The 24,478-nt window shown below is 52.4% G+C and overlaps 1 protein-coding gene across 1 annotated transcript; it reads right to left on the bottom strand.

Moving 5' to 3' along the window:
- Window positions 1-10,696: 10,696 nt before the first annotated feature.
- Window positions 10,697-13,230, bottom strand: LOC102936288 (myogenesis-regulating glycosidase). The gene has a single exon (XM_007063291.4). It carries the CDS (start codon window positions 12,948-12,950, stop codon window positions 10,854-10,856), a length of 2,097 nt encoding a protein of 698 aa, XP_007063353.3. The 5' UTR covers window positions 12,951-13,230; the 3' UTR covers window positions 10,697-10,853.
- Window positions 13,231-24,478: the final 11,248 nt, after the last annotated feature.

Consider the following 24,478-nt stretch of genomic DNA (forward strand, 5'->3'; position numbering starts at 1 on the left):
TTTTTTTGGAGGGGGAGGGTCACATGATCACTGATGTATCATGTTTCAAACTATTCATTTTGAATAAAAGATACTTTCAACCCCTTTGCTTCGCCTCCTTCCTTCAGTGTGAGAGGCACCGTACACCAAGAACAACTGCCATTATATTGAAAAGGGTAAAGCTGCAGCCAGCTGTCTGTGTTACACAAACCCCCATGCAAGCTCCAGACTGGAGCTCTTCAATGGGAAGCATGAGCTTGGAAAGCAATGGAGCTGAAAGAGACGCAGGGCTGAGAGTGGGTGGTAAATTACAGATGGGTTTGAAGGATGAGGTGGCTGCAGAATAGAGGGGTGTCATTTGGGGCTGTGTATATGGTACAGAGCTGGGAGTAAGTTCTACTCTATCTGGATCTGGTATAGCTAGACCTTCTCTTTGGACAGTAACTCCTCGCTTAACATTATAGTTATGTTCCTGAAAAATGTGACTTTAAGCGAAATGATGTTCAGCTAATCCAATTTCCCCATAAGAATTAATGTAAATAGGAGGGATTAGGTTCCAGGGAAATTTTTTTCACCAGACAAAAGACTATATTATATATATATATATACAGTATAAGTTTTAAACAATTTAATACTGTACACAGCAATGATGATTGTGAAGCTTGGTTGAGGTGAAGTCAGAGGGGGGATATTTCCCAGGGAATGCCTTACTGCTAAATGATGAACTAGCTCGGCTGAGCCCCCAAGGGTTAACTCATTGTTGTTAATGTAGCCTCACACTAGACAAGGCAGAGAGATGCGCATTGCCCCTTTAAGTACGCTGACCACACTCTAAGTACACTGCCTTTTTAAGTAGATCAGGAAGCTGAGACAGCAGCTGCTATCAGCAAGCTCTCTCCGTCCTGAGCCCTGTTGTGTCTCTCCCCACCCCGCCCCATGGACAGCTGAACTGCCCGGCAATTGATAGCCTTCTGGGTGGCTGCCGCACAGGGAACTTTGGGGAGCGGGGAGCTGATGGGGGGCTGCCGGCCCACCCTGGTTCCAAGCCCCCACCAGCTGGCTCCAACGGGCTGCTCTTTCTGCAAGCAGTGGACAAAGCAGGCGGCTGCCAAACAACGTTATAAGGGAGCATTGCGTAACTTTAAATGAGCATGTTCCCTAATTGATCAGCAACGAAACAATGCTAATAACCAGGATGACTTTAAGTCAGGAGTTACTGTATTACAATAGCACATAGGGCCCCCAGGTGCGGGGGTATTGTGCTGTACAAATGTAGATAGTGAGAAATGGTCCCTTCCCCAAAGAGCTGACAGGCTGAATGATGAGGCAGGCAAAGAGTGGGCACACAGAGGTATAGTGTCTTGCCGGTGGTCACCCAATAGGACAGTAGCAGAGCTGATAACAAAATCCAGATCTCCCAAATCCCAATCCAGTGCCCTACTCCATAGCCCCAGCCATCTCTTCTGTTATGGGCACCTCATTAACTGTACCTGAAAGGAATTTGGGCATAGCAAAGCAAAAGACAGCGGTGGCTGAATGAAATGACTCGTGAGGAAAGGTTGGAAGGGCTGAATACATATATCTTGGCTCAGAGATGGTGATTAAAGCCTTGATTCAGCAGCTCTTGTTCCCCTGCATCATCCATTGACTTCAGTCGGAGCACTCCTGTGAGTGAGACCTGCGAGGCTGGGCCCAGTGGGGGTGGGAGATGATCATCATCGGTGAATATTTGAAGGCTGCAAAGGTTGTAGAAGAATGGGAATCGCTGAGGTTGTTACAGGGGCATCTGACTGGAAGCAACAGGATTAGGTTGGGGGGAGGGATAGCTCAGTGGTTTGAGCTTTGGCCTGCTAAACCCACAGTTGTGAGTTCAATCCTTGAGGGGGCCATTTAGGTATATGGGGCAAAAATTGGGGATTGGTCCTGCTTTGAGCAGGGGGTTGGACTAGATGACTTCCTGAGGTCCCTTCCAACCCTGATATTCTATGATTCTAGGTTAGGAAAGGGAAAATGTAGGTGGAGTATCAAGGGAAAGCCCTTCTGGGGGTGAGACATAAGCTGTGAAACAGTCTCCCTGCGGAGGGGGTGGAAACCTCATCGCTTGAGAGACTTAAAACTAAATGCCCAAGAGGGAATGATCCTGCCTTGACACCCAGAGGAGAGGGAGAACTATCAATCAAAGGTGCTTATATGGCCCCTGTTGTCCCAAAGGGTATCAGAGCACCTCACCTAGTATTTCCCTTTGAACACCACTACGAGGTGGGACAGTGCCCTCAGCTTCAATTTGCAGATGGGGACCCCGGAACAGAAATTCTTAAGTGAGTCACCCGAGGAAGTTTGGTGGAGCAGGGACTTGAAGCCAGGTCTCCTAGGGTGGCAGGTATCACTCCAACCACGGGACCATCCCTTCTCTAGTGGCTGGCTATCAGAGGGCTGCTTTCCCATCCAAAACGTCACTGTTTCTATGGCTGAGCCTCATAGTTTGTGAGACACCTACAGTATGGCGCGGAGCAGGGAAGAAGACCCAGTCCATGCAGCAAGTAATTTATAAATTGACATCAAAGTGACATGGACATGATCTCTTACTCAGTATTGAAATATCAGCTCCCGCCTCCGATTGGTCCGTGCTGCCAGCTGCTATTGCCCGGCTGTTGTCGCTGTCCTTATACTCAAATTGTAAGCTCTTTGGGGTATGGGCTATAGAGCACAGTGGAGGGCTAAGTCAATAAGTAGGGCACCTAAGAGCTATGATAACAGAAATAATAACACACCTTACCTGTGGGAAACTCAGGGGAAGGTTAAATCTTAGGGCTATTGGGTTTAGAAGGGTGTTGTCTCCGTTTGCATCCTGATTTATTATAATCACTCACAAGGTAAAGATCTGTGGGGCTTTGGCTGAGAAGCGACTGCCCGATTCTTCATGCTGCAGCCCATAAAGGGGGTGGCACTCACGCGGGAGGCTGCCCCAGCACTCCACACCCACAAACAGAGGTGTGGTGAGCGGGATGGGGCACCTGCATGGGAGTGGCCGCAGGTGATACACTGCATAGGGAAGAGACAGACATGATGCTGCTGGGGATGCTGGATACTTCAACGGCCGCACTCGCTGCCCCTTCGAAAAGGTCCCCCCAGGCTCTGGGCACTAGCGCAGTGCCCAGGGAAGGTGCCCTGATTGCACACCTGCCTAACCTGTGGCAGCTTTGGGCTAAAGACTCTGGATTTCAGGCCTCCCCAAGGAGACTCCAGCTTTCTTGGCATTCAGGCAGGGCATGGGGAGATGGGCTAAGGCTCCTGACTGACCCCCAGGCAGCACCTGCCCTCCCCGCAACTTTCCAGTGAGGTACCCAGCGGGTGCAGGGGGAGGAACCCAGGGCAAGGTGAGAGAAGCAGCAGCAGCAGGTAGAGCCTGCTCAGCCCAACCTAATCTGCTGGGATGGGGGAGCCCGGAGACAGGGAGCCTCAGCAAGAAGAGAGGATGGATGGAATGGGGGGAGGAGAAATGCCTGGACGCAGCGAGTAGAGGGCCTTGGTGCATTGGTGCGTGTGGGAGAGGGGAGGAGGTGACTGGTGGGGTGGGGACTCTGCACCTGGGAGCCCGTTTCATGCTACATGCACACGGGTATGTAAAATTCTCTTTGCTTTGTGCTGAGCCCAGAGATGCAGATATACCTGGCCACACACCCAAACACCTGGCCTCCTGCTCCCCCAACATGCAGCCTGCCCCAAGCATGCGTGAGTCGGAGCCGCTCGGCACCAACCAAGGAGAATTCCTGCAGCTGTACCTATGGACGCTGGCTCTGTGCTGACAAGGCACAGCCACAGCGAGTTGCGGGGCGGCACGCCTCAAGAACTTGGGTGTTGGACTCAAGAAGCTGAAGCAAAGGCCACTGCCCAGCGTACTCTGGGGAGGGTGTGTTGCACTCATGCTTTTATGTTTATGAATACGGCTTGGGCTGTTGGCTCAGATTAATGCTCGGTTACTTTTATTAAAGAAACTCTTTCTACCTCAGCCCCTGTGCTTGCGAGAGGGGAAGTATTGCCTCTTAGAGGTGCTCAGAGGGGAAAGTGAAATTTTCCCAGGTTAGTGGGTGGGGGCCTGAGCCGGTTTTGGGTATATTGTTCCTGAGATAATGAACCTGGCCTTTCTTGCTGCCCACTCCCACTGGCAGAAGGGTTACACCGCAGGTTTCCACTTAAACCACTTTCATGTGACTGAAACATCCCCCTAATCCTGCTCCCCCCCTTTAGCCCTGCCAAGCACAGCTGATACCCCCTGGTGTTCCCTGCACTTGAATGGCCAGTCCTGAGAAACGCTACTGCTGGGAAAGCCTCTGCCCCCAGACGCAGCTGCCTGCAACAAAGGGGTTAAGAGAAGTATATCTCCTCATTCCCCTCTCAAGCAGTGCGGGTAGGAGCCCCTTCTTTGTCCAGTAGGTATCAAACGCACAGGAACTATATTTAGCCCTGAGCTTCGCTCTGTTATGTAGAATTGCTTTTCTTTCATGGTCGCAGATAAAAGGCCTCGCTCGGTATTTCCCCCCCTCTCCCCCCGCTGCGTGTGCAATTGGCTCAGGGTTGTTTTTAATCGATGCCCAGAAAAAAAATGTTTTGCCCTTGGCTCTGTGCTGCCCTTTCCAACCCCAACACGCAACACGGCGGTGTTTGTACAGTGCCTAGCGTAACGGGGGCTGGTCCACGGCCCCTAGACACTACCGCAATACAAATAATACCGCATCCGCATCCTCGTCCCTAGCTGGCCCTTTTGTCAGCGAGTGGGGCTCGGACTGCTTTCCCGCTGGCTGTAAGCAATTAATGCAAAGCCTGAGTAAGGAGAGGCAGAAGCACCTTAAAAGTGGGGTGGGGACACCACAGGTGCCCAAACTGTGGCCCCGCCCCCGCAAGCCATGCCGTCCCCCAGGCCCTGCACCACCCATTCTCCCTGAGCCCCTGCCCTCCCACTGCCCGTTCCCCCTGAGGCCCTGCCCTCGCACCGCCCTTCCCCCCAAACCCCACTCCCCTCTGACTCCTCTCTGACCCCTCCTCCCATTGCTGACCCTTGTTAAAAGTGGGTCCCCCCGGTCCGGCACCCTGGCTTGAGTTTGAGACCCCTGGGAGGTGGCCCCTGGGAGAGGTTGGTAGTTTGTAGGACAGGAGAGAGGAGCATGGTGTGTAGGGGCTGAGGGAGCCAGGTACCACAGAGATGCGCAGGGGATGGACAGCAGAGAGGGTTCTAAACCAGGGGTGGGAAACTACGGCCCGTGGGCCGGATCTGGCCCCTCAGGGCTTTGGATCTGGCCCATGGGATTGCCACCCCCACGGCGCTCCGAAAAGTGGCCGGCACCACGTCCCTGTGGCCCCTGGGTAGGGGGGCAGAGGGCTCTGCACGCTGCCCTCGCCTGTGGGTACCTCCCCCCGCAGCGCCCATTGGCCAGGAACAGGGAACGGGGGCAATGGGGGCTTTGGGGGAGGTACCCAGCGCCCGGAGCCCTCTTCCCCGCTCCCCCTGGGGCCTCAGGGACGTGGCACCGGCCACTTCCCGGAGCAGCGGGGGGCCGGGGCAGGCCGGGAGCCGCTGCCACCCCAGAGCCGCTCCAGCTAAGTGGTGCTGAGCCAGAGCCTGAACCCCTCCTGTACCCCGCCCCCCAACCTCTTGTCCTGAGCTCCCTGCTTCACCTCACACCCCTCCTGCACCCCAGCCCCCTTCCCTGAGCCCCCTCCCGCACTCCGCACCCCTCCCTGCACCACTGCCCTGAGCCCCCTCTGGCACTGTGCACCCCTCCTGCACCCCAACCCTCTTCCCTGAGCCCCCTCCTGCACTCCGCACCCCTCCCTGCACCACTACCCTGAGCCCCCTCCGGCACTGTGCACCCCTCCTGCACCCCAACCCTCTTCCCTGAGCCCCCTCTTGCACTCCGCACCCCTCCTGCACCCCAACCCCCTTCCCTGAGCCCCCTCCCGCACTCCGCACCCCTCCCTGCACCACTGCCCTGAGCCCCCTCCGGCACTGTGCACCCCTCCTGCACCCCAATCCCCTTCCCTGAGCCCCCTCCCGCACTCCGCACCCCTCCCTAAACCCAAACCCCTTCCCTGAGCCCCCTCCTGCACTCCGCACCCCTCCCTGCACCACTGGCCTGAGCCCCCTCCGGCACTGTGCACCCCTCCTGCACCCCAACCCTCTTCCCTGAGCCCCCTCTTGCACTCCGCACCCCTCCTGCGCCCCAACCCCCTTCCCTGAGCCCCCTCCCGCACTCCGCACCCCTCCCTGCACCACTGCCCTGAGCCCCCTCCGGCACTGTGCACCCCTCCTGCACCCCAACCCCCTTCCCTGAGCCCCCTCCCGCACTCCGCACCCCTCCCTAAACCCAAACCCCTTCCCTGAGCCCCCTCCTGCACTCCGCACCCTCCCTGCACCACTGGCCTGAGCCCCCTCCGGCACTGTGCACCCCTCCTGCACCCCAACCCTCTTCCCTGAGCCCCCTCCTGCACTGTGCACCCCTCCCTGCACCACTCCCCTGAGCCCCCTCCGGCACTGTGCACCCCTGCTGCACCCCAACCCCCTTCCCTGAGCCCCCTCCTGCACTCCGCACCCCTCCCTGCACCCCAACCCCTTCCCTGAGCCCCCTCCCACACTCCGCACCCTCCCTGCACCACTGCCCTGAGCCCCCTCCAGCACTGTGCACCCCTCCTGCACCCCAATCCCCTTCCCTGAGCCCCCTCCTGCACTCCGCACCCCTCCCTAAACCCAAACCCCTTCCCTGAGCCCCCTCCTGCACTCCGCACCCCTCCCTGCACCACTGCCCTGATCCCCCTCCAGCACTGTGCACCCCCTCCTGCACCCCAACCCCCTTCCCTGAGCCCCCTCATACACCCCACACCCCTCCTCTGCCCCAGCCCCTTGTCCTGAGCCCCTTCCTGCACACCAAACCCCCTCCCACACCCCAACCCTACATTCATGGCCCTGCAAGCAATTTCCCCACCCAGATGTGGCCCTCAGGCCAAAAAGTTTGCCCACCCCTGTTCTAAACCCAGCAATCACAGTGACTTGCTCTGGCCCCTTTAGGCCAACATTTTCAGATGCTCACACGGGCGCATGCTGCCATCTGAGTGGCTCGAGACGGCACCTCCAAGGTGATGGCTACCCACGGTCAAGGTGCTGGAGGGGCGGGCAGTCCAAAGGGGTGATTTGATTTAGGAGCCTGGTCTGGAGGAGAGGTGGGACAAACTATAGTTCAGAACTGCAGAAATGCCACCCTCAAGAGAGCAAAAATCATCAGATTCTGCCAAAATCTGGCTCCAAAAATCATACAATTTTTTTAAAAGATCATACTGTGGTTTTTGGCCTGTCTTGGTTTTTGAACTGCCCTGTCCATCGTGTGTGTGTGTGTGTGTGTGTGTGTGTGAGAGAGAGAGAGAGAGAATTAGTGTTGCCCACTGTCTACCTCTGCCCATCCCCTGCCCAGCAATTAATTCTGTCTCCCGTCAATCCTGTCCCCCAGTTCCCCTCACAGCCCTCACCCAGCCCCCTCATCATTCTGCCCCACATCAGTTCTGTACATCCCCCCACCCCACATCTGCCCAGTCCCCCCATCAGTTCAGCACCCCGAGCCCCCCATCAGGTGCACCCTTCCCAGCCTCACCTCTGGTCCTCCTGGGGTTCTTCACGCGACCCACACAGGCCTGAAGGGATTGCAGTGGGGTCTCCTCTGCCCCTTCCAGGCTCAGGGGGCAGCTCCAGAGGCTTTTCATCCCCACCAGCCATTCCCAGGCTAGGTCCTGCAAGGGGAGAGGGGGGGAGATCAGGGTCACTATCCTGTCCCGATTGCTCACAGGAGGGGAGCAGAAGTGGGGGGCAGAACAGCTGCTGGGCTCTCTAGCTGCCTCCTCCCCACCCACCCTCCATGAGAATGAATGGCTTTGGGAAGGGGGAGCAGGGAGAGAGAGCAACCGGGGCAGCTAACCAATCAGAGAGCTCCAACTGCCCCATGTCACTGGGAGACAAGACCCCAGACCCCAGCCCAAATCCCACCACCAGCGGCAGAAGTCGGCAGCGATGCACAAGGCACTGCCCCAGCTGGCCGGGCTTGTCCTGGTCCGGGCATCACTCAGCCAGGAGGCTCGGGGTCAGACGCAGCCCGTCAGTGGCTACGAGGCTTGCTGCTCACACTTAAAAAGCGGGGCGCTGGGCTAAGGCAGACCCCCTTCTGGCACACTGGCAAGGGGCGTGGACAGACCAACAGCCCTTGAGAGCGGCAGAATTTCTCCTGGGGTTGGTGGGAGCAGCGTAGAGAGGAGACAGAGAGGCTGGAATGGGGTTGGGGCAGTGACGGGGGAGGGGTGCATGTTCTGGGTTTTTGCGAGGAGTGGGCAGGTTGCAAGAGGCATCACCCAGGGGTTTCTTTGGCCTGATGGCAGGCAGCTCAGAGCTGCCCGATGGGGTGACCTCGCTAACTCGGCCCTGGGTTGAGACTGTGGAGGTGCGTTCACCCACACAGGCACCAGGCGCTGCTAGCTGTAAAGCCCGGAGCTCATTTCATCAGTCGTGCTCCTCTGCCAGCCCCCAGCGCTGTGTGGCCCACATGCGTGGGGAATCACGCAGGAGAAGGGCTGTGCTGCTCATCTTTTGTGTTAGGAGAGGAAGGCTGGTTCAGAGGTTAGAGTGCTAGCCTGGACTGGGGGACACCCAGTTGAGATAGTCTGGGGCAGAGCAGGAATTAGTCCATCTGCGGAACTTATATGGCCACCATCACCTCACAACCTTTAATGTATTTATCCACACACAGCCCCCTGCCCCATGAGGAAGGGCTGTGCTATTATCCCCTTTCTATGGGGGGAAACTGAGGCACAGAGCAATTACAGGACTTGCCCCAGGTCACACAGGGGCTCTGTGCCAGAACAGGGAATCGAACCCAGATCTCCCAAGCCCCTAGCGAATGCCCCAGCCACCAAGACCATCTTTCCTCTCCCTGTGTGGCTGACAATAGGCGGCCCTATCTCGCAGACTGGGCGGGTGTGAGGATGAATACACGAAAGACTGAGAGGTGCTCAGGCACTGAGGTGAGAAGGCCAGGCATGTAGCATAGATAGATCACACTGTTTCTTTACCGGGTGAGTTCAAAACCCTGCATCACTTTTGTAACAATACATTCTGCTTACTATTTTTTCAGGAATAACAAAACTGAAGTGTAAAACAGAAAAGGGCCATGACACTGCGAACGTATCAATGTAGCCAACGCCTGTGAATAGTCTATGTGGTCAGAAGCCCCAAAGGAGAAAGAGCTCTCTACTCCCTCTGTTGGTGAAAAGGGGAAAGTGCTGCCATACAAAGCTTTATTTGCATAGGCTACCTACCCACAACCCAATTCCTCCAGTGACACTTCGTTGGGAGCTCACCATAACTACACGTAAACCTGGATCTTGGGAGGTAGGCGCCTCCCAGGCAGGCTGGGAGAGTGGACAGAGCTTTTACTTTGTAGTGAGGAATAGATTTCTAAGCAAGCAGGGCTTTGCTGATGGGTTCTAAGGTTCTTCACTCCCCTCCCATGGAAGCTTAGGTGAGAGATGTTGCAGACGGAGGACTTTGCTGCATGAACCAGCTATTGCAAAAGGCAGAAGCAGAACTAAATGGACTCCAGGGAGGTCCTGCCTACACAGCACCTCAATAAAACGGACTCATTAAGCTGGATTAAGTGTGGGGAGGACAGGTGAGAAGCTCCGTAGCTGCTGGAGACGGAGCTTCCAAGAGATGCTTGGCCTCCTGCTACGTGCTCAGCCAAACCAGGAGTGGGGCTTGGCGGGTGGGGGAGGTGGTCTGTTTGTTTCCTGAGGGATATTCTCAGTGGTGAATGGGAAGTTAAATGAGTACTGCCAAAGTTATTGGAAAGGGGAGTGGTATATTACTTTTTAATAATATTAAGTCCTGGCCCTTAGGGGTTCAGATCATTATCCCCCTTTTACAGATGGAGAACCTGAGGCACGAGGAAGAGAAGTGACTTGCCAGGGTCACCCAGCAGGCCAGTGGCTAATCCAGGAATAGAACCTCAGTTTCCTGAGTTCCAATCCAGTGCTCTATCCCATATAAAAAGACTGCATAATAATAAAAGCTCCTATTCCACAAAGCACTTAAGCACGGCATTGGCTTCGGGATTTAATCTTTGACATCAACGGGATTTAAGCGTGTGCTTAAGTGCTTTGCTGAACTGGGGCCAGAGGTATGCTAGCTTAGTTTTAGTATCTGTAACAGTCACTAATATTTCCCGGGGGCGGGGAGAATTATTGCCATAATGTTACTGAGTGTCAACATTCATTTTTGCTTCTTCTGCTAAATCAGTCTGCAGCAGATTGTTACCACCCTTTGCTACTGCATCAAATGCCATCGCATCTGGTGGTGGCAAGAACTTGAAGGCCCCAGTCTCCACAGGAGTGTCACTGGCTCACAGCAGTGTAGTCCTTTAAAAGTGAACAATTCCTCAGCCAATGACAAAGCAATTTTAAAATAAAATACAGGTATGGGAACAACAGAATCAGTGTGGAATAAAGAAAACCATCTAAAGTACCCTTTCAAAAAAGAGCATCAGTGTCATATAGGACTGGGGGGAAAAACCCTAGTGGACTCTGTGTTTCTATACCTTAGATCTATAAATAATACCACAACCAAGTAGTCAAGCTTTGGAACTGGACCTTTTAAAGGATGAAATGTATACAAAGATATTTTAAATGTCCTGTTTATTAATCCACAAAAATGGTTCTGTGCAATTGGAATCATGATCATTATTTACAACGTCCCAGAGAGGCATATTTATCTCAGGAACTCAGAGCTGCCTAATTTTTTCAATCTACCACCCATTCACAAAGCTTAAAACTGATGGCTACCTTTGTTATGATACCCAAAGAAAATAAGCAACTTCGTCCAAGTCAACGGGATAGTCTGTTAACAGGACTGGGGTCTTCTCAAACAGCTCCCCTTTGTAACTGCGCCATTTGCCGGCCGGGAGGTACACATCTCGCTCTTGCTTGCCCAGCTCCAGGACAGGGGCCACCATGAGGGTGTCCCCAATGAGGAACTGGGAGTCGAGCTTGTGAGCGAATTCATCCCTGGGAGAAATCCACCAGATGGGCCGTATGATGGGGTCTCCCGTGTCGGTGACCTTCCCAGCCAGCTCCAACAGGAGAGGGGCAACCAGGGACTCATGCAGCTCTGTGAATTTCTGTGCAATCTCAATCACTGACTTGTCGTAGAGCCAGGGGGGTATGGAGAACTGCATGGAGGGCATGAAGGCCGACAGCTCCAGCCAGCGGATGTACAGCTCCTGGTCCGGGATTTCAACAGCACCTTCCGTCTTGTTTGGCAGAAAGTTTCCTCCAATCATGTCTGGTAATATGAAAGGGTAGCCCAGCATGCTAATGGTGAGCACGGTAGGGATCAAGGACTTGAGGCCAAGCTCATATCCCCAAACCGAGTCGCGGTCGATGATGCGGAAGAAGCACGAGATGTTTTGGGACTGGTAGCCGACCCTGACTTCGGCGAGCTCGTAGAACGGAATGGCCATTTCCGTGTACCGTCTGGACCAGATGCTGGGATCCGACAAGGGCCTGAAGGTGCTGAACTGCTTTGGAAGGTAGCTTACCTCACCAGCGTCAAATTTAAAGGACGCTATGCCGTACTTTGACCGCAGTTGTTTCAGGTGGCTCTGAAACCACTCCCTGGCTGTGGGATTGGTAAAATCCAATATGGCCCCAATGCCGTTCCACCACTTCACCATCGCGGGGAGTTTCCCTGTCGGCTCCTTGATAAAGAGCTGCTGCTCTATCCCCACTCCAAAATTGGACGAATTGTAGTTTATAAAGGGATGCGTCCACAGGGTAACTTTAAATCCCTCTTCTTTCAGCGTTTTGAACATTTCTGTCACATTAGGGAACTTTACCGGATCAAAGTCAAAATCGCCATAAGTCTGTGTGTACATGTCATCAATTTCAATATGGCTGCAATTAAACCGGTACTTTTTAATCTTTTCTGCAAAATCTAGAAGTTTATCCTGGTCAATCTGATTTTTGTACAGAGCCCATGTAGACCAGATGGGGTACCGGAAGGCGTTTTCTGATGGGATCTTAGAAGGCTTGTTAAAGTACCTGCGCACCATGTATTTGTGAATGGAGGTCACATCCGAGCCGACGCAGACACGGTAGCTTAGCTCCGGGAAAGGCTGCTGCCCAAGGGGAGGTCTGTAGGGAGAATCCTTATACCTGGCCTGAAAGAAGAGCGACCGTTCACTGGCGTTAAACCCCAGGTGGAAGGGCACCGAGTCGTTGATTTTTATAGCCGCCGCTTTCGAGGACAGCCAGTATCTTTCCAAGATGCCTCCAAAGCTGCCCCTGAAGGAATACACGTCGCTCGTCACAAAGGGCATGGGCTCCTGGTACCCTGGGAGTCTGATTGGCCAGTGCTGGACGCTCATTTCACAGCCCCCGTACCAATGAGCGTCCTCCCAAAACATGGTGTGCTCGACCACCGTGTCTACCACAAACTCCTCCCAGCGGACGCGGTAGCACATAACCGTGTCCTTGGGCTTGACTGTCTGAATGAAGAAATTCAGCTTCCCTCTGTCTGATCTGGTGCAGCTTAAAATCTCCCCTTCTTTCGAGCAGGACTCCAGATCGAGGGTGCCCGACTGAAAGGCCAGTCTGAAGACCACCTCCCCGTTGTGGTTTTTGATGATGAACCCATCCTTCCTCAGGTCCATCAATTCTGTCTTTAGCCGCTCCGCCTTCCTGAGAGACGCCGTGTAGTAGCACCAAGCCACCACCGCCGCAATGAACAAGATGAGCCCGACGACTATTGCACCGATCATTGGCTTCAGCTCCTTGGACGGCTTCGGGTTCACTGGGGTGAAGCTGTCAGGCAGGCGTGTTCCCATGGCATTCCCCTTTTCAGAGCTCCTGTTCTTTCTTAAACGATGAAAGGGCTGATTTTCCATTAGCCCCTAAAGCCCTTGTGGCCAGGAGCTTTGTTTCTTACTGTGTTGTTCTTCTCTGGTTCATCAAGGAGAAATACAAACAGGAGAATCAGTCAGTCAGAGTGTCCTCTCCAAACCCATTCAGTCCTCCAGCACTGATCCCTGACACAGCACAGGGGTGAAATGTTACAAATATCAACTAAATGAATCCAGCTAATGGACCAAATCATCCCTCTTGTAGCTCCGGTGAAGACTCCCTCTGCTTTCACTTGCAGTTCTGCTCCAGTCTGGTACAATCTGTTCACTGGCAGCTGAGCGAGGGTTATTATAATACCATGCTCTCAGACATGGGTATGCCAAGGTTCCCATGAGCTCTTGGCTGCAATGTGGCTCAGCTCAGCCAAGCTGGGAGGAGGGGATGAGACAAAGCAAGAGCACTGGGGAGAAGCGGACAGGGCTCTGCGGAGAAACAAGGGCAGTTAGCAGAGAATGCAGGCTCGCAGCTCCGCAATGATCTCTGGCTTCTTGTCTTTTGGTCAAGAAGATTCCTGGATGCATTTTCCCCACCCTGCCCGTATCTCTCTGCCCTCATGCTGTAGTAAATGTGAGCATGCTGGCAGCTAGGCATCCACTTCCCTGGCTCAGTTACAAAGAAGTGATGCCTCATTTCTGAGGGGACCTGGTAATCACAGCCATCTAATGGCATGGAGGTTAATTGTCTGTCTGCACATCGCTCACTGAATGCCATTAAGCTGCTAAAATAGGAAGGAGCAAGCTCCCGCGAGAGAGCTATTTATAGCCTCACCATGTAGGCCCTGATTCAGCAAAGCACTTAAGCAGGTTGGTTGTAGGACATGAACAGATCAGGTCCATCAGCCTGAGAGTTCGCAGAGGGCAGATTCAGTTTGCTGATTGGCTGAATTGCAGGTGGGGCCGGCACGGTCAGCCCCGTAGGCATCGAGTGGCGTATGGCTCTGCCAGCGCCGGAGGGTGTCTCCTTCTCCATCAGCGCTGGAGGCAGGTCTCCATTCGTTCACACTAGCACAGCTCCACTAGCTGCAGGGGAGTGGCTCCCAGTTTACACCAGGGTAAGTGAAAAAAGGTGCAGTCACTGGGGTCGAGGGGAGAGTGCGTCCCCCTGTCAGTGGAAAGAGGGTTTGGCAGAAACCTCGAAGGAGAGCAGTGTGGGAGGGAAGATTTCTGGCAAAAGCGTACTTGGGGTTTTAACTGGGATTGCCGTAATAGAAGGAACGTGTTCATCATAGAAATGTCGGGCTGGAAGGGCCCTCGAGAGGTCATCTAGTCCTGCCCCCTGCACTGAGACAGGACCAAGTAAACCTAGACGAGTGGTTCTCAATCTTTTTGGGCTCAGGACCCATTTGTCAATGTTTATGGCCTTTCACAACCCAGTAACTAGTCTGGCGGTGGAAGCCCTTGGGTGGTTTTGGTCGGATCTTGTCTCCTGCGGGGGTTGATCCTGCACGTCACTCACCCCACAGTGGCGGCTTCTGCAGCTTCTGTGCTGTGGGGCTGGCTGGGCTTGGCTCTCCGCTCCGGGTGTTGCAACCTCTGGGTTTGCAGCACCGCTCAGGTTTGGCCACACACGCCCTGACTGGACCACATTTTGTGAGTGGAGTTGTGACCTGGCTCACGGGGTTGCAGGGCCACTCACTCAAATTTGGCCTACCCAGACTCTCGTCGTCATGACACCTGGGCTAAACCTGAGTGGCGCTGGGACCCCAGAGGTTGCAGTGCCTGGATCAGGGAGGCGAGCCCAGCCACCCCATGCAACAGGAGCCGCAGGAGCTGCCATGCCACCCTTTGAACCATTCTGGTGACCCAATTTTGGGTCCCGATCCATGGGCTGAGAAACCCTGGCCTAGACCATCCCTGACAGGGGTTTGTCCCAATAGCTCTTAAAAACCTCCAATGATGGAGATTCTACAACCTCCCTTGGAAGCCTATTCCAGAGTGCAGCTACCCTTAGAGTTAGAAAGATTTCCTAATATCTAACCTACATCTCCCTTGCTGCACATTAAGCCCATTCCTTCTTGTCCTGCCTTCTGTGGACACGGAGAACAACTGATCTCTTTATAACAGCCCTCAACATATTTGAAGACTGTGAGATATCCTCTCGCTGTTCTTAAGACTGAACATGATACCCAAGCCCAGACGTCTACACTGTCAAGCTCCTTAGCTCGAGCCCTGCAAGCCCAAGTCAACTGGCACAGGCCAGGCGCGGGTGTCTAATTGCAGTGTAGACATACTCAATGAAGCACAGAGAAGGGAAGGGACTTAGCAAAGGATACCCGGCTGGTCACTGCAGTGCAAATCAGCTAGGAATAGACTCCAGGTTTCCTAAATCCCAGTCCAGTGCTCTGACACCAAACCACACCCTTACTTTGCTCTGGTGAAATCATCTCAGTCAGTTGAGAGGATCTGTGAAATCAGTGGGGTTTAGGAACCTAAACACCTTTGAGGATATGGGCCTAAGTGGTTAACTTTCACTGATCTGTGTAAAAACTGATGAGTTTTAGAAATCAAATCTATCTTATTGCCTTTTAAATGTTTTGTCAAATTTATTGATAAAGGAACAAAACAAAACAAGACTTCCAAAGAGACCTACCAACGCAGCTTGCGAAGGTCTGGTTAAGAAGCAAGTCCTCAGAAACATCTTGTGGGTGATGGTGGGAAAAGGCAATAAGCTTGACCATCAAGCTACGCAACAAGTGTCTCAAAGTGTTTTTCCGTCGTTCCTAATGACATCAGAATCTCAACAGAGTAATGCTAAGCGGCTTGAAGGTCCATTAAAAATGCCATCAATCGGTCATTTCACTATCCATCAGATCAGCTTCCCAGTGACCTAAACGATGTGCTGTGGTTTTAATAAGATCTTTTTTTTAATTTTTTCTGTTCACCTTTTTTTTTTTAATGCACTTTCCTCCCATTTTCGGTGGCAAAGTGGAAAAGGGATGAGAAATGGGAAGCGGGGAAAGGGGGAAAAGAAAAAGGGGGGGGGGATGAAGAATTTCAAAACTAGTTTTCAATAAAACTTTGAGTGAAAACTTGTCCCCCTTTCAAAACCTGCAGAACAAATGTTTCACAATTTCCAATTACATTTTTTCCCTTCCACTTTTCAATCATCTCTTCTCACACCCCAGCCTTACAGTGCCCTCCCTCCTGGTGGGGGCAGGGGGCAAGGCACAGGATCCTTGGGGCAGCAGGCCCCATAGTCCCAGGGGCACAATGTCACAGAAGCGCCTGCTGCATGTGGCTCCACACTGCCCCCTGCAGTTCTCAGTGAGTAGCACAATTTAGTTATCAAGGTGATGGTGGGAGCTGTATCAGGAGAGGTTCTCGAACCAGCAGCAGGATCTCTTGGAAAAGGAGGAAGGTGGGAAGCAAGAGGGAGTAGTGGGGAGGGGAGTAGCGAGAAAGAGACAATGCGCCTGATTTGCCAGGTGCAGCTTCATTGATGTGAATGGAGTCACTGGTTCTCCTGATTTGCACCAGAGCACATGGAATCAGAATCAGACCCAAGGTGCATGAAGGAGCCCGGGGCAGGTCCCAAGCTGGAAATGTCACAGCTTACATCTGTACTGTGGGTCTGCCTAGCGCCATCCTCCACCCTCAATCCTGATTTCTCCTGAGTGGCCTTTGTTCCTTAGGGCTGGCATTGGAAAGATCAGCCTCCGCCCTGGGAGTTTGCAATTTGCCCTATTTCTGTGTCCTTGAAACCTTCCGAAAGGCTTTCCGTGCCAGCAGGGAGGGGGGGCGCGGGGCAGCTGCTGGAGAGCTCTGCTGGGGACAGCAAATGGGCCCATCCCTCTTCCATCCTGACAGCGCCAACCATGGCATATGACAGCCCAGACAATCTCCCCGCAGCAGCTGTGCCCATCTGTCAGCGGGGATCCGGACGCCAGCTCTCTCCAAGCTGCTGCTGTCCTGGTGTCATGGGTGGGATGTCTCGGTTGGCTGGCAGTTTCCTGTAGCAGCTGCCGGAATCCATCCTCCAGTTCCAGGGCAGTAGAGGAAGGAGGGGAGAAGGAGAGATGCTGAAGCTCAGAGCACAGACTCGGCACCTTTTGAACCAACAGGCTTGGACAGCAGCAGGACCAACTACACATGCTCCCTTCCATTCAGCATCCCAAAGGACCTTGCAAACATTAACCAGTTAAAGAATGGTGATGGTGAGAGGCCACTGGTTCCAATCCAACCCCGGCTGGCAGTGACCAAACAGGCGGTTGCTCTGATGGCTACTTGGTGCAAGTGAAATAAGTTTGGTGGGTCATAGTCTTCCTCCCAGTCGGGAGGTGTCCAAAGCAACAAACCCTTCCTTCTGGGATCACAGTCTGGGCTGATCTTTCAGACTTCCTCATAACCAGATTAGATACAGAGCACTGACCGGATAGATGGAAACACTCCACTAGGAGGTGCTATAGATGGCTATAAGAAAACTATTAGTCTGTTGGACTCTATAACAATTAATTTATCATTTATTAAAACAGCTATTACTAATTTATTAGCCATTTATCAACTAGTGCTAGATGGAACCTTAATATAAAGTATAGCCAAAAGCATATATACTTTTCCACAGCAGTCTGGCAAATCAGGTAGCTATGGCTGGCACGTAACTTCATGTTATGGGATTTATTATTGAAAGGATTTGGGAGCATGTTTCTTCACCAGTCTCTTTCCTGTGTGTATAGCTGACATGATAAAATAAGTATCCGTGATCACTAGGGATGGGGGGAAAGCCAAGTTTATCCCAAGGGATGCTGCCAGGCTACAAAGACCACGCGCTTCACATGAGCAATAAATCATAGGGTGGATACAGAGGGTGCAGAGACATTCTCAAGGACTCTCTCTGTTCTATAAGGACAGAGAACAAGGACACCTGCCTCTCTGTTAATAACAATACGCAGCACTTATGGAGCGCTCTGCAATTTCAAAGCAGTGTGTGAGCATTAACTAACCATTCCCCGCAGTGTCCCCATGCAGCTACTAAGTAGCAGGGTTGTCTTCAACGGAGCTGTGCCCCTTCCTAGCAGAACGCTGTGAGATTTCTTGTTCCTCTCAGACCTCTCCAAGAAAACTCAGTGCTCGAAAGATGTGCCTGATCAACAGCACTAGAGATTCAGACCTGTGTCCGTCCAGAACAGGGATAACAGGAGTGGCAGTGCCTGCTTCCACTACCTCCCTACCAATGTGCTTCACTGCTGTCTACAGTGATTGCTGCTATACCCAGATGGGAAATGGGAATTCAGGCTCCCTGGACGTGCTGTCCTTGGCCTCTCTGCCCAGACTCTCAGCCAGGTGCAATTTGCCACGTTGTGATGTGGATACTTAGACTGACACCACCAGCTCGGTTCACAGAGAACACTTAACAGCCATCAGCTGGATGTGACTTTTGGTCCTGATCCCTACAGACCTAGGTTGGATTTGATCTGGCATCCTAGAGTGGGAAGGCTGGATATCCCTTTATCAAGCCCCTGAGTCCTCCAAATGCCCTTCAACCATTGCTTTTTGGGAACAGAACTTTCTTCCCAGTCCAAAACCCGCTTCACAAGGAATTGCAAAACCAACATCTTCCCCCAGTTCTGGCCACTGCTGCAAATGGTCCAGACTGACTTTTAACATCTCACCTGAATGATGGCACTTCCGGCAGCACTGCATCTCCCAATACCAATCTCAGCTACTGCTGGGGTGCATCCAGGATAGACCACTCCCTGCCGGCTGAATCGCTGACATCCCTTCCCGATGCACAGCACCGTCTAGAAGCAAGTGGCAGAGAGGAAAAAGCATCACTGGCTGATTGACCAGCACAACTTCCAGCAGCCCAGTGCCCTAGCAAACACTAGGGGATTGAATTCAGTCCTGATGCTCCGAAGTAGGTCCACCTACTGCAGTATTGTTACAGCTTACAAAGTGGAGGAGTGAGCAGTGCTGGGCTTCACGAGATCCTGGCCCTCATCAAAGCAGCGCTTGAGTTGCATCAGGACGGAGGGCTCACTGCAAAATCAGCTGAGTGAGTTTTTGGCTGAGCTGCAGGGCAGTCGTTGCTCTAATCATGTTTTAACTGGTGTCCATCACCCCAGCTCAGAACACCCCGTATATTCTTTGCCATCAAGGATCTGGGAGGCTGAGATGGCTGGTCCTTTGAAGATGTCATGAAAAGATGAAGAGCCGAAATAAACCAGCTTCACAGCACAAAAGAAGAAAGGAAGGGAGTTTCAGGCCCCAGCAGACATTGTGTCAAACTGGTTGGAAGAAAGGCAGACCATAAAAAACAACAAACAAACAGGCTCTTCATTCAGGAAGCTTTGAATTCAGGTCAGCAGTCTGGGCTCCCGCCATAATGAGAAATAAGGTCAGGAAGCAAAATGGATCTGATCTGTGATGTCAGTCAGCTGGCAACTTACTCCAGGGGGGAATTCTGCACGAAAAAATTAAAAATTCTGCACCAAAAAGTTAAAAATTGTGTGCACAATATTTTAAAATTCTGCATATTTTTTGTCAAAATAATGCAATATAATCCAGCTAGTTTCAATGATTTTGGTAATTTATTTAAACTACAATACAATGGATGGAGAATGGGAGTGGGGAGCATTGGAGGAAATCACCAAACCCCCTCTGTCTAATAGGAATGTAGCTAGTATTGACCCTTTACTTCTAGTTATTAGTGAGCAAATATATGTAGCTATATGTTCAGTGTTAAATCATAGGCAACTGAACAGCAAGTGCCGGCTGGGGACTCAAACTCACAATTTTATACTGGCTACTGACCGTCTCCGAAAAGGTCAGCAGTAAACAGTTCATGGAGCACATTTTGATAGGAAATGTTTTCAGTTCAAAAATTTAGACCAGTTCTAATCACTAAAGCAGCATAAGCAGTTTATAAGGCCATACTGTTCTTTACAATAAGGCTCCTTTACACCACTCTGGCAATGTAAAGGAGCCTTAAAATTTTTACACCTCTTTTATACTCCTGGGGGAATTCACTAAGAGCAATGGAAACAATTCACTAAGCAGGCAGGCTGCTACACTCTGCTCTGCCTGAGGGAACAGAGCCTGCTCCATGCCTACCTCTTCAGAAATACCCCCAAAGCCCTGCCCCTCCATGCCGAGAGTGCCGCAAAAGCAAGTGAGAGGGACAGAATGTGTCTCTCACACACATGACTACCCAGCCCCCACCCCCCCACACACACACACACCACACACACACACACACACCAGGAGGTGATTTACTTCTCTACCGGTTACTCTGCGTGCCCAAACGGACCTGTCTGCACTGCTCTTGCGGCTTCCTAGGGAGGTGGTGGAATCTCCTTCCTTAGAAGTTTTTAAGGTCAGGCTTGACAAAGCCCTGGATGGGATGATTTAGTTGGGGATTGGTCCTGCTCTGAGCAGGGGGTTGGACTAGATGACCTCCTGAGGTCCCTTCCAACCCTGATATTCTATGATTCCCTTTGCTTCCCCATCAGAAGTCATTTTTCTGCAGGTAAGCAAAAAAAAATCTGTGGGGCCATGAATTCTGTGCATGCGCAATGAAGCAGAATTCCCCCAGGAGTAAACAGTTGGAAACAAATCTAACTGGAGAATCTACTTCTACAGAGCTGTCCTTGAAAACCGCAGCAAGACACCACAGCTCGGCTGCTCAGGGATACCCACTCTCCACACTTCGCTGCCTATTCTCCTAGGAGAGTGATCCATGGCTTTCCTGGTAGTATCTAAAATAGTATAGGACTGGTCCCCTTGAAAGACTTCAGCTCCTCATGCTTCTGGGTTTAAACCAGTCTCAGGACATTAGGGATTAGGATGAGATCTGAATGAGAAGCAGATTGACCCATATCTGCCTGCTGTTGGGTTTCGTTCACCTTCCCTTGAAGCTTCTGGAGCTGCCACTGTTGGATACAGGATACTGGGCTAAATGGACCTCAGGTCTGATCCAGCCTGGCCATTCCTATGTCTGGGTGCTGCACTAGATCCCTCCCAAACAATAGAGTGAAACAGCAATAGAAGGGACAGCTGCATAAACCACAGGGTCCTGTGGACATGCCAGTTTTAAATCTATCCAGACCCTGCTCGTGGGGGGCGGATATCAGTGCATGAAAATATCCTGCTTCTGTCCCACTTCCCCCCTCCTCCAGAGCTCTCTTTGGAGACACAAGTTTCTTTACCCAGGTTATATGCTGAGGGCTGGTACAGGGAGCTAGTGACGACCTACAGATGGCCCAAGTTTGGTTGGTCCTGATTTCCAGAAGGTTGGTTTGTTTTTCCTGCCTGGAGCAGGGTTAGCAAAAGGTTTGTCTTAAATGAGACAGAGATGGAGGGAATGAATCAGGTTAGTATCCACCAGTAATAGGAAATGATCAGCCCAAATCTAGCCCTGCCACGAGCAGGTGAGATGTCACTGAAGCCAACAGAGCTCACAGCGGGGCTGAATCTGGCCCTTAATAAGCACTTTGAACCAGCATTGACATGGGCGGTGGTTGACCCGTCGGTTTGGGGATGCTCGCCCCCAGCTGGCCCTGCCCCTCCCGCCCCTGACCCCACCAGAGTCTCCCCCCCGCCACAGCATGCCGGGTGGGTGGCATGCAGCCCCCCCAGTGCCCCCAACCCCTCCCAACACAGGGTGGGCAGGCCCAGCATCGGCAGCCCCTGCCCCCAATTGGCCAGGTGGTACAACCCCAGCACCCGGGGACCCCCCAGCACTGGGCAGCCCCAGCTGCCCCAAGTCCCAGCCACAGGCCAGCCACAGCTACACTAGCCCTAGCCCCAGCCCCAGCATGCTTCCCTGAAGAGGAGCTGCCAGCCTGCCAGGGCTGGGGCTAGGGTTGCCAACCCTCCAGGATTGGCTTGGAGTCTCCCGGAATCGCCATCGATCTCCCGGTGACTACTGAAAGCAATCCAGGAGATTTTGGTAGGATATATTAAGAAAATGACAATACGTCATGTTGGGAGGAAAAGAAATCTCCCGGAATAGCTTCCGTCAGAGCTGGCAACCCTAGCTGGGGCCAAGGGCAAGCAGGAGGGGGCCTTCCAGGTGGCGCGGGGGCGGGGCCACGCTGGGATGTTTAGGGAGGCACAGTCGCCCCCAGCCTATGATACGTGCCACCCACGAGCATTGGTGAGCTTGCCACAGGGCTGGATATTGGACGATTTCAAAAGGTCAGATGGCTGAAAACAAAGATGACGAGCAGTTGTGTCTCTGCCCCTCATGCCGGGTGTCACTCAGGGAGAGCAGAACCTTTGTTCTGTAAACTCAGTCACCAGGAGTAACTGGAGAGTGACACCCACGTTCTTGCTGGGAGGGACACCTTTGGGAGAGAGACTGCAATTTCAGCAGGGGGACACACAGCCTTGGCTGCTGGGCCGTGAAGAGATCCCTGCTCCATGCAGGCCAAGGGAAAATATTCCGTGCAAGCAAAATGATCCACTTGGGTGCTGAAAGTCAGAGATGACAGTACCTGCCGATAGTGGGGGGGGGGGGCCAGCAGCTTCAGCAGATGTTACTGAGCATGCTCCGTACATGTGAGCCTGCTCGCTACAAGCCAAGCAGAAAATCTGGGGGGGTGAGGGGGCACTTGACCCCATGTGACCCACACACACATGCGTCACCTCTGCCTACAGTTGAGCAATTAAATCCACTTAGGTGGTAAAATATGGATTTAGGTGCCCATGTCTGAAAATACTGGCCTTCTTCTGTCCCTTGAACTTCACAGCCAGTCTGAAGGTGCCTTTCGTAGCCCTTTCATGTGCAGTGTATTCTCTAACAAGCCTTTTGATTTCTGTTTTCCCTCTGGAAACTGCTGATAAATGCCAGTCTTGCTTAATCTAAACCGAGCTGGGGAAGTTTCAGGCCAATGGAAGGAGAGTCTGGATCCTCTCTAAGAAGACAGGGAGATACATGGGAAAGCGACTACCTGCTTACCAGGTCTAGAGGGCAAAGAAAGTTATGCTTTTCATCTGGTTGTTCATATTACAGAAGCGCCTCACGGCCCCAGTCAAGCTCGGGGCTCCAATGTGCTAGGCACTGTGCAGACATGCGACAGAAGGGCTGATGGGTACAAATGATCCGAGGGTCCGAGACACAGCCTTGCCCTCCCACTCATCCACAATCCCCACAAGTCTAAGTAATCAAAGGGACAACATGGGGAGAGGTAATATCTTTTATTGAACCAAATTCTGTTGATAGGAATTACAAGCTTTGGAGCTTCACAGAGCTTTTCATAGAATCATAGAAGACCCGGGGGGGAGGGATAGCTCAGTGGTTGGAGCATTGGCATGCTAAACCCAGGGTTGTGAGTTCAATCCTTGAGGGGGCCATTTGGGATCTGGGGCAAAAATTGGGGTTTGGTCCTGCTTTGAGCAGGGGGTTGGACTAGATGACCTCCTGAGGTCTCTTCCAACCCTAATCTTCTATGATTCTATGATCATCTAGTCCAATCCCCTGCTCAAAGCAGGACCAACCCCAACTAAATCATCCCAGCCAGGGCTTTGTCAAGCTGGGCCTTAAAAACCTCTAAGGATGGAGATTCCACCACCTCCCTAGGAAACCCATTCCAGTGCTTCACCACTCTCCTAGTGAAATCTTTTTTCCTAATATCCAACCTAGACCTCCCCCACTGCAACCTGAGACCATCGCTCCTTGTTCTGTCATCTGCCACCACTGAGAACAGCAGAGCGCCAGCCTCTTTGGAGCCCCCCTTCAGGTTGTTGAAGGCTGCTATCAAATCCCCCCTCACTCTTCTCTTCTGCAGACTAAATAACCCCAGTTCCCCCAGCCTCCCTCATAAGTCATGTGCCCCAGACTCCTAATCATTTTCATTGCCCTCCGCTGGACTCTCTGCAATTTGTCCATTTTCTGCAGGTTGGGGAAGGAAAGCAGAATGTCTGAGCTAAATACAAGGGGGGCAGACAGTTAAGTATCAGGGATTCACACACTCTGCAGGAGACCATTTAAAATAAAGCGGCCAATTGAGGGTTAGCAGGCAGTGGGGTGAGTTACAAATTGCTGTAATGAGCTGTAAAACCAGTGTCCCTGTTGAGTCCGTGGCTTTTAGTGTCCAGCAGAGTTATGAATTGAAATTCCTGGGCTCATCTTTTGAAGGCGTTGTGCAGGTTTCCTTTGAGGATGAGGACTGAGAGGTCAGCTATGGAGTGATCGCTTTGTGAAAAGTGTTCGCACCTGGATGACGTGTGGTTGTTTTTGATCATTTTACTGGGTGAGTTCATTTGAGAGCTTAGCGATTGTCTGGTTTCACCCACATTTAGTGCCCGGAATGAGGTACACCACATGTTGTGACAGGCACATGTGGGACCCCTGGACCTTGAAAGGCATGTGGTGGTGATATTGATCATTGTAGCAGCGGAAATCAGTCTCTGGGGTTTGCATCTGTTGTTCCGGCAGGATCTGCTGCTGTTTTGAGTTGGTGTGTCCTGCAAACAAAGTCAGCAAATACAGAGAAAATCCCAGAACCTAGGACTCTTGCAGCAGCCCTGATAAACATCCATCCATAAGGCCATAGCCTGCTCTGGACATCAGT

Source organism: Chelonia mydas, chromosome 5, assembly GCF_015237465.2.
Source record: "Chelonia mydas isolate rCheMyd1 chromosome 5, rCheMyd1.pri.v2, whole genome shotgun sequence".
In the NCBI taxonomy this organism is placed as follows: domain Eukaryota; kingdom Metazoa; phylum Chordata; order Testudines; family Cheloniidae; genus Chelonia; species Chelonia mydas.